Source organism: Oncorhynchus gorbuscha, unplaced genomic scaffold, assembly GCF_021184085.1.
Source record: "Oncorhynchus gorbuscha isolate QuinsamMale2020 ecotype Even-year unplaced genomic scaffold, OgorEven_v1.0 Un_scaffold_6459, whole genome shotgun sequence".
Lineage (NCBI taxonomy): Eukaryota > Metazoa > Chordata > Actinopteri > Salmoniformes > Salmonidae > Oncorhynchus > Oncorhynchus gorbuscha.
The window spans coordinates 6785-17500 of NW_025750050.1; the positions used below are offsets into that span (position 1 = coordinate 6785).

General features: G+C 45.7%; 1 protein-coding gene across 2 annotated transcripts in view; it reads right to left on the minus strand.

The window, feature by feature from the left end:
* Positions 1-3043: 3043 nt before the first annotated feature.
* Positions 3044-10716, minus strand: part of LOC124029463 (huntingtin-like) — a 10766-nt gene continuing 3093 nt past the window's right edge. Inside the window, exons 4-8 of one of the 2 annotated variants that reach the window (XM_046341163.1) lie at positions 8452-8665; positions 6764-6872; positions 4526-4688; positions 3859-4019; positions 3044-3261 (exon numbers count right to left, since the gene is read on the minus strand). In XM_046341163.1, coding sequence (XP_046197119.1) covers positions 3048-3261; positions 3859-4019; positions 4526-4688; positions 6764-6872; positions 8452-8665 — 861 coding nt within the window. In that variant the 3' untranslated portion in view covers positions 3044-3047. Of the gene's footprint in view, positions 3262-3858; positions 4020-4525; positions 4689-6763; positions 6954-8451; positions 8666-10716 lie in introns of both variants that reach the window. The other variant, XM_046341162.1, reaches the window with a different exon arrangement.

The following is a 10716-nucleotide window of genomic DNA, read 5'->3' on the forward strand; positions in this document are numbered from 1 at the left end:
TAGTTCTCATCCACCATCCTCATGTCTCTTTTACAGTAGTTCTCATCCACCATCCTCATGTCTCTTTTACAGTAGTTCTCATCCACCATCCTCATGTCTCTTTTACAGTAGTTCTCATTCATTCATCATCCTCATGTCTCTTTTACAGTAATTCTCATTCATTCACCATCCTCATGTCTCTTTTACAGTAATTCTCATTCATTCACCATCCTCATGTCTCTTTTACAGTAATTCTCATTCATTCACCATCCTCATGTCTCTTTTACAGTAATTCTCATTCATTCACCATCCTCATGTCTCTTTTACAGTAGTTCTCATTCACCATCCTCATGTCTCTTTTACAGTAGTTCTCATCCACCATCCTCATGTCTCTTTTACAGTAGTTCTCATCCACCATCCTCATGTCTCTTTTACAGTAGTTCTCATTCATTCACCATCCTCATGTCTCTTTTACAGTAATTCTCATTCATTCACCATCCTCATGTCTCTTTTACAGTAGTTCTCATCCACCATCCTCATGTCTCTTTTACAGTAGTTGTCATCCACCATCCTCATGTCTCTTTTACAGTAGTTCTCATTCATTCATCATCCTCATGTCTCTTTTACAGTAATTCTCATTCATTCACCATCCTCATGTCTCTTTTACAGTAGTTCTCATCCACCATCCTCATGTCTCTTTTACAGTAGTTCTCATCCACCATCCTCATGTCTCTTTTACAGTAGTTCTCATCCACCATCCTCATGTCTCTTTTACAGTAGTTCTCATCCACCATCCTCATGTCTCTTTTACAGTAGTTCTCATCCACCATCCTCATGTCTCTTTTACAGTAGTTCTCATTCATTCATCATCCTCATGTCTCTTTTACAGTAGTTCTCATCCACCATCCTCATGTCTCTTTTACAGTAATTCTCATTCATTCACCATCCTCATGTCTCTTTTACATTAGTTCTCATCCACCATCCTCATGTCTCTTTTACAGTAGTTCTCATCCACCATCCTCATGTCTCTTTTACAGTAGTTCTCATCCACCATCCTCATGTCTCTTTTACAGTAGTTCTCATCCACCATCCTCATGTCTCTTTTACAGTAATTCTCATTCATCCACCATCCTCATGTCTCTTTTACAGTAGTTCTCATTCATTCATCATCCTCATGTCTCTTTTACAGTAATTCTCATTCATTCATCATCCTCATGTCTCTTTTACAGTAGTTCGCACCCTATTCCCTATGTAGTGCACTACTTTAGACCAGAGCCCTATGGCACCCTATTCCCTATATAGTGCACTACATTAGACCAGAGCACCCTATTCCCTTTATAGTGCACTACATTAGACCAGAACCCTATTCCCTATATAGTGCACTACTTTACCAAAGTAGGGAATAGAGTATCATTTGGGATGTATAAGACCTATCAATCAAAGCATCAGCTGTAAATCAGTCAGTTTAAATCATTACTGTGCCGTTTGTAATAAAACACACTGAAAAATAGAAGTATGGAACTTTTAAACATTAGGAAATACTTTAGATGTTTTTATCGTTTCTTGATTTCACATCACAACCAATGAAGTACTTCACAGGAAAATATACAATTCCAGGGTTTTCCCCTTTTTTTGGGGAGGGGGGGGGGTTGAATATGATTTTTCTTAGTTCGTCATCAAGGTGCTGGAAGTCCCTCATGGTGGGTGTGTTGTTGTCCGTCTTAATGAATGGTCCGGGGGGAAACGAGGACGCAGGCGGGAACCAAAATAATCTCAAATGAACCAATTATTTTGTTCTTTCAATTATTTCTTTCTTTCAATTTATTTCTCTGGAAGGGAGTCAAGTACGAGCCTGTCGCTAACCAGCAGTGTCCTAACACTGTTCCTCTGTCAGCTCTCTGCTTTCCTGTATGTCTGGTTCAGTAAGACACTCATCTGTCATGTCGCTTTCCTTTTGGCTCTTCAACGATGTCAAATCAGCAGCTGAGAGGGAAAGGAGATGAGTTCATCTGATTTGGACAAAGAAAGACTAGTTGTGTGTCCGTCCGTTTAATGTTTGGTCTCCCTCTGTCACCGTCTCTCCTTCTCCCTCTCTCTCTCTGTGATGTCTGGTGATAGGAGCTACATGTCTCTCTCTGCCCCCCCTCTCCCTCTGTCACCTCTCTCTCCCCCCCCATCTCTACCTCTGTGATGTCTGGTGATAGGAGCTACACCTCTCTCTCTCTGCCCCCCTCTCTCTCTCCCTCTGTCACCGTCTCTCCTTCTCCCTCTCTCTCTGTCTCTCTCTGCCCCCCCTCTCTCCCTCTGTCACAGTCTCTCCTTCTGCCCCCCCTCTCTCTCTGTGATGTCTGTGATAGGAGCTACATGTCTCTCTCTGCCCCCCCTCTACCTCTGTCTCTCTCTGCCCCCTATCTGTCTCTCTGCCCCCCTCTCTCTCTCTGCCCCCCCTCTCTCTCTCTGCCCCCCCTCTCTCTCTGCCCCCCTCACTCTCTGCCCTCCCTCTCACTCTCTGCCCTCCCTCTCACTCTCTGCCCTCCCTCTCACTCTCTGCCCTCCCTCTCACTCTCTGCCCTCCCTCTCACTCTCTGCCCTCCCTCTCACTCTCTGCCCTCCCTCTCACTCTCTGCCCTCCCTCTCACTCTCTGCCCTCCCTCTCACTCTCTGCCCTCCCTCTCACTCTCTGCCCTCCCTCTCACTCTCTGCCCTCCCTCTCTCTCTGCCCCACCCTCCTCTCTCTCTGCCCCCCCTCTCTCTCTGTCCCCCCCCTCTCTCTCTGCCCCCCTCTCTCTCTCTGCCCCCTCTCTCTCTGCCCCCTCTCTCTCTCTCTGCCCCCCCTCTCTCTCTCTGCCCCCCCTCCTCTCTGCCCCCCCCTCTCTCTCTGCCCCCTCTCTCTCTCTCTCCCCCCCTCTCTCTGCCCCCCTCTCTCTCTGCCCCCCCTCTCTCTCTGCCCCCCTCTCTCACTCTGCCCCCCCCTCTCTCACTCTGCCCCCCTCTCTCACTCTGCCCCCCTCTCTCACTCTGCCCCCCCTCTCTCACTCTGCCCCCCCCTCTCTCTCTGCCCCCCTCTCTCAGAGTGATGTGTCTTGGTGGATACTCTGCAGACAGTCCAGTAGCTGCTGATAGGTGTTGCCAGGCGAGGCCACGGTCTGGAAGACAGACTGAAAGGCTCTGCGGTCCAACTCTTCATCCAGCTGGTGTCTGTAGAAGTCCAGGGCCACCAGACAGAACAGGCTGATGTCCACCACCTCACTCTTACCCATACGGCTGATGACATGGGGCAGGCTGGGGGGGGTTAAGGAGAGATGGAGGACAATATGACCACACACACACACACACACACAGAGACACACACACACACACAGAGACACACACACACACACAGAGACACACACACACACACAGAGACACACACACACACACACAGAGACACACACACACACACAGAGACACACACACAGACACAGAGACACAGACTACACACAGACACAAAGACACAGACACACACACACACACAGACACAGCCACACACACACACACACACACAGAGAGACACACAAAGACACAGCCACACAAAGACACACACAAAGACACAGCCACACAAAGACACACACAAAGACACAGCCACACAAAGACACACACAGAGACACAGCCACACACACACACACACACACACAGAGACACAGCCACACACACACACACACACACACACACACACACACACACACACACACACACACACACACACACACACACACACACACACACACACACACACACACACACACACACACACACACACACACACACAGAGACACAGCCACACACACACACACACACACACACTACACCCCCACCTGTCCCCTTCTCTAGTAAGGATACAGGGCAGAGACCCACTGGGAGGTGGAGGCAGAGATGAAGAAGCAAGACAGACTCCACATGGCCATGGCAACTGGGGTTCTCTGGGTGAAGTTAGACAGAGACAGTAACACCCAGTCTGTCACCATACTGGACTGGCCTGTAGCATGGAGGGTCTGGAACACCTGAGGGAGGAGAGAGGAGAGGGAGAGGGAGGGGAGAGAGGGGGGAGGGGGGGAAGGGGAAGGAGAGAGGGGGAGGGAGAAAGGAGAGAGGGAGGAGAGAGAGAGAAAGAGAAGAAAGAGAGAAAGGGAGGAGAGAGAGATGGGGGGTAGCGAAAGAGAGGGAAGGAGAGAGAGATGGGGGTAGCGAAAGAGAGGGAAGAGAGAGAGATGGGGGGTAGCGAAAGAGAGAGGGAAGGAGAGAGAGATGGGGGGTAGCGAAAGAGAGAGGGAAGGAGAGAGAGATGGGGGGTAGCGAAGAGAGAGAGAGAGAGGAGAGAGAGATGGGGGGTAGCGAAAGAGAGAGGGAAGGAGAGAGAGATGGGGGGGTAGCGAAAGAGAGAGGGAAGGAGAGAGAGATGGGGGGTAGCGAAAGAGAGAGGGAAGGAGAGAGAGATGGGGGGTAGCGAAAGAGAGAGTGAGTTGTCTGTTACATACCCACCTTTACTGTCCACCATTCTCACACTGACCTTGTAGACGACAGTAGCCATGAATTGTGGGTAAGGCTGCTGATTGGACAGGAACTCTCCGATGACCTTGTTCATGACGTCCTGCGGAGGGAAGAAGTCGTCCAGGAACTGCGGAAGAATCCTGGCCACCACCCGTGCCTCGCTGGGTAAACCCTTACGGACCCTGGCACAACAAATGTAGGAAATATCGGAGGTAACGGACATGGAGAACCAGACATCAGGAAACAACTGTGAGACTGGGTCCATTGTTAGAAAATAGACAACCCCCCAAAAAGACTGGCTACATTATTAGAAAATAGACAACCCCCCAGAAAGACTGGCTACATTATTAGAAAATAGACAACCCCCCAAAAAGACTGGCTACATTATTAGAAAATAGACAACCCCCCAGAAAGACTGGTTACATTGTTTGAAAATAGACAACCCCCAAGAAAGACTGGCTACATTGTTTGAAAATAGACAACCCCCCAAAAAGACTGGCTACATTGTTTGAAAATAGACAACCCCCCAAAAAGACTGGCTACATTGTTAGACAATAGACAATATATAACAGTCTGTTGCTATGGTAAACCATCAAACCAGATATATAACAGTCTGTTGCTATGGTAAACCATCAAACCAGATATATAACAGTCTGTTACTATGGTAAACCATCAAACCAGATATATAACAGTCTGTTGCTATGGTAAACCATCAAACCAGATATATAACAGTCTGTTACTATGGTAAACCATCAAACCAGATATATAACAGTCTGTTACTATGAGAAACCATCAAACCAGATATATAACAGTCTGTTGCTATGGTAAACCATCAAACCAGATATATAACAGTCTGTTACTATGGTAAACCATCAAACCAGATATATAACAGTCTGTTGCTATGGTAAACCATCAAACCAGATATATAACAGTCTGTTGCTATGGTAAACCATCAAACCAGATATATAACAGTCTGTTGCTATGGTAAACCATCAAACCAGATATATAACAGTCTGTTACTATGGTAAACCATCAAACCAGATATATAACAGTCTGTTGCTATGGTAAACCATCACACCAGATATATAACAGTCTGTTACTATGGTAAACCATCAAACCAGATACATAACAGTCTGTTACTATGAGAAACCATCAAACCAGATATATAACAGTCTGTTGCTATGGTAAACCATCAAACCAGATATATAACAGTCTGTTACTATGGTAAACCATCAAACCAGATATATAACAGTCTGTTGCTATGGTAAACCATCAAACCAGATATATAACAGTCTGTTGCTATGGTAAACCATCAAACCAGATATATAACAGTCTGTTGCTATGGTTAATATGAGAAACCATCAAACCAGATATATAACAGTCTGTTGCTATGGTAAACCATCAAACCAGATATATAACAGTCTGTTGCTATGGTAAACCATCAAACCAGATATATAACAGTCTGTTGCTATGGTAAACCATCAAACCAGATATATAACAGTCTGTTGCTATGGTTAATATGAGAAACCATCAAACCAGATATATAACAGTCTGTTGCTATGGTAAACCATCAAACCAGATATATAACAGTCTGTTGCTATGGTAAACCATCAAACCAGATATATAACAGTCTGTTGCTATGGTTAATATGAGAAACCTGTTTCCATTACATTCATTTATCAGATAACAGTAACGTTATGTGAGTTGTGTGTCTGACAGGGTTGTGTGTCTGACAGGGTTGTGTGTCTGATAGAGGGTTGTGTGTCTGACTGTGTAGTGTGTCTGACTGTGTAGTGTGTCTGACTGTGTAGTGTGTCTGACTGTGTAGTGTGTGTAGTGTGTCTGACTGTGTAGTGTGTCTGACTGTGTAGTGTGTCTGACTGTGTAGACTGTGTAGTGTGTCTGACTGTGACTGTGTAGTGTGTCTGACTGTGTAGTGTGTAGACTGTGTAGTGTGTAGACTGTGTAGTGTGTAGACTGTGTAGTGTGTAGACTGTGTAGTGTGTAGACTGTGTAGTGTGTAGACTGTGTAGTGTGTAGACTGTGTAGTGTGTAGACTGTGTAGTGTGTAGACTGTGTAGTGTGTAGACTGTGTAGTGTGTAGACTGTGTAGTGTGTAGACTGTGTAGTGTGTAGACTGTGTAGTGTGTAGACTGTGTAGTGTGTAGACTGTGTAGTGTGTAGACTGTGTAGTGTGTAGACTGTGTAGTGTGTAGACTGTGTAGTGTGTAGACTGTGTTGTCGTCACAACCCCTACCTGTCGAAGAGCACAGATACCCTCTCCATGGCAACGATGACAGACTCGCTGTCGGGGGCCTGAGGGTCGACAGCGCCGGCCGGGCGACCAGGGCTGGCCTTCTCCTTGCCTGAGGAGAAAGCAACAGGACCCGAGGTCACCTCTGACCCCTGACCTCTAACCTCTGACCCCGACGCTGAGGTACGCACCGCTGGGAGGATGAGAGGGTGATTCGTCGTGATTATTAAATTATTAAACGATTGTTTGATGGAAAAGTTATTTTTATTCATAGACAAAGCTGGTTTTGGGGGGTAGCCTGGGTACCCAGTCTGTCTGGCTAACATTCCACACCTTGTACTCTTGTCATTGCAAATGTGGAATGTTAGCTAAACAGACTGGTACACCAAGGCTAGTTTGTGAGGGAGGAGTTTGTACGATTGGGGGTAGTTAATTGGTCATAGGAGGGAATCTTGTTTTCCTGTCCTGGGAAGAAAGGGGATTCTTAGAATTGTTAGCATTAGCTAGTTACTTTATTATGTTAGTGTTAGCTATATTAGCTATAGCCTCTACATTGTTATGTTTGCGATAGCTATAGCCTCTACATTGTTATGTTAGCGATAGCAATAGCCTCTACATTGTTATGTTAGCGATAGCAATAGCCTCTACATTGTTATAATGGCTAATAGTTCGTTGCCTTGGAACTACATATATGCAGGGCTAGGCTAGTTAGCATTAGTTCGATGATACTAGGTAGATGTTACCTGTGTACATGCAGGGCTAAGCTAGCTAGGTATAGTTAGATGATACTAGGTATAGGTAGATGTTACCTGTGTACATGCAGGGCTAAGCTAGCTAGTGTTAGTTAGTTAGTTAGTTAGATGATACTAGGTATAGGTAGATGTTACCTGTGTACATGCAGGGCTAAGCTAGCTAGCGTTAGTTAGATGATACTAGGTATAGGTAGATGTTACCTGTGTACATGCAGGGCTAAGCTAGCTAGTGTTAGTTAGTTAGTTAGTTAGATGATACTAGGTATAGGTAGATGTTACCTGTGTACATGCAGGGCTAAGCTAGCTAGCGTTAGTTAGATGATACTAGGTATAGGTAGATGTTACCTGTGTACATGCAGGGCTAAGCTAGCTAGCGTTAGTTAGATGATACTAGGTATAGGTAGATGTTACCTGTGTACATGCAGGGCTAAGCTAGCTAGCGTTAGTTAGATGATACTAGGTATAGGTAGATGTTACCTGTGTACATGCAGGGCTAAGCTAGCTAGCGTTAGTTAGATGATACTAGGTATAGGTAGATGTTACCTGTGTACATGCAGGGCTAAGCTAGCTAGCGTTAGTTAGATGATACTAGGTATAGGTAGATGTTACCTGTGTACATGCAGGGCTAAGCTAGCTAGCGTTAGTTAGATGATACTAGGTATAGATAGATGTTACCTGTGTACATGCAGGGCTAAGCTAGCTAGCGTTAGTTAGATGATACTAGGTATAGGTAGATGTTACCTGTGTACATGCAGGGCTAAGCTAGCTAGCGTTAGTTAGATGATACTAGGTATAGGTAGATGTTACCTGTGTACATGCAGGACTAAGCTAGCTAGCGTTAGTTAGATGATACTAGGTATAGGTAGATGTTACCTGTGTACATGCAGGGCTAAGCTAGCTAGCGTTAGTTAGATGATACTAGGTATAGGTAGATGTTACCTGTGTACATGCAGGTGAGCATGAGTCCCAGTGCAGACATGGCTCTGTGAGGGCTTGGCATGTTAACCCGGTCGACACTCAGTTTAACCAGTGCCTCTCCGTCCATACGAGACAGCTGCTCCGACAGCAGGAGGCGCTCCAACCCACGCAACACACAGTGGTAGATCACTGAGGGGGTGGAGTCTTCACTGGCTGATACCATCACACCACACATCTAGAGAGGTGGAGGGGGGCGGAGCCAGATAAAGGTGGAGGGAGGCGGAGGGAGAGAGAGGTGGATTAGTAACCTGTATAACCCCAGCAGTACTAACCTGTATAACCCAGCAGTACTACAGTACTAACCTGTATAACCCCAGCAGTACTAACCTGTATAACCCAGCAGTACTAACCTGTATAACCCAGCAGTACTAACCTGTATAACCCAGCAGTACTACAGTACTAACCTGTATAACCCAGCAGTACTACAGTACTAACCTGTATAACCCAGCAGTACTACAGTACTAACCTGTATAACCCAGCAGTACTACAGTACTAACCTGTATAACCCCAGCAGTACTAACCTGTATAACCCCAGCAGTACTACAGTACTAACCTGTATAACCCCAGCAGTACTAACCTGTATAACCCCAGCAGTACTACAGTACTAACCTGTATAACCCCAGCAGTACTAACCTGTATAACCCCAGCAGTACTAACCTGTATAACCCCAGCAGTACTAACCTGTATAACCCCAGCAGTACTAACCTGTATAACCCCAGCAGTACTAACCTGTATAACCCCAGCAGTACTAACCTGTATAACCCCAGCAGTACTAAAGTACTAACCTGTATAACCCCAGCAGTACTAAAGTACTAACCTGTATAACCCCAGCAGTACTAACCTGTATAACCCCAGCAGTACTAAAGTACTAACCTGTATAACCCCAGCAGTACTAAAGTACTAACCTGTATAACCCCAGCAGTACTAAAGTACTAACCTGTATAACCCCAGCAGTACTAACCTGTATAACCCCAGCAGTACTAACCTGTATAACCCCAGCAGTACTAACCTGTATAACCCCAGCAGTACTAACCTGTATAACCCCAGCAGTACTAACCTGTATAACCCCAGCAGTACTAACCTGTATAACCCCAGCAGTACTAACCTGTATAACCCCAGCAGTACTACAGTACTAACCTGTATAACCCTAGCAGTACTAACCTGTATAACCCCAGCAGTACTAACCTGTATAACCCCAGCAGTACTAACCTGTATAACCCCAGCAGTACTAACCTGTATAACCCAGCAGTACTAACCTGTATAACCCAGCAGTACTACAGTACTAACCTGTATAACCCCAGCAGTACTAACCTGTATAACCCCAGCAGTACTAACCTGTATAACCCCAGCAGTACTAACCTGTATAACCCCAGCAGTACTAACCTGTATAACCCCAGCAGTACTAACCTGTATAACCCCAGCAGTACTACAGTACTAACCTGTATAACCCCAGCAGTACTAACCTGTATAACCCCAGCAGTACTACAGTACTAACCTGTATAACCCCAGCAGTACTACAGTACTAACCTGTATAACCTCAGCAGTACTAACCTGTATAACCCAGCAGTACTAACCTGTATAACCCCAGCAGTACTAACCTGTATAACCCCAGCAGTACTAACCTGTATAACCCCAGCAGTACTACAGTACTAACCTGTATAACCCCAGCAGTACTACAGTACTAACCTGTATAACCCCAGCAGTACTACAGTACTAACCTGTATAACCCTAGCAGTACTACAGTACTAACCTGTATAACCCCAGCAGTACTGCAGTACTAACCTGTATAACCCCAGCAGTACTAACCTGTATAACCCCAGCAGTACTAACCTGTATAACCCCAGCAGTACTACAGTACTAACCTGTATAACCCCAGCAGTACTAACCTGTATAACCCCAGCAGTACTAACCTGTATAACCCCAGCAGTACTAACCTGTATAACCCCAGCAGTACTAACCTGTATAACCCCAGCAGTACTAACCTGTATAACCCCAGCAGTACTAACCTGTATAACCCCAGCAGTACTAACCTGTATAACCCCAGCAGTACTATAAGTACTAACCTGTATAACCCCAGCAGTACTAACCTGTATAACCCCAGCAGTACTAACCTGTATAACCCCAGCAGTACTAACCTGTATAACCCCAGCAGTACTAACCTGTATAACCCCAGCAGTACTAACCTGTATAACCCCAGCAGTACTAACCTGTATAACCCCAGCAGTA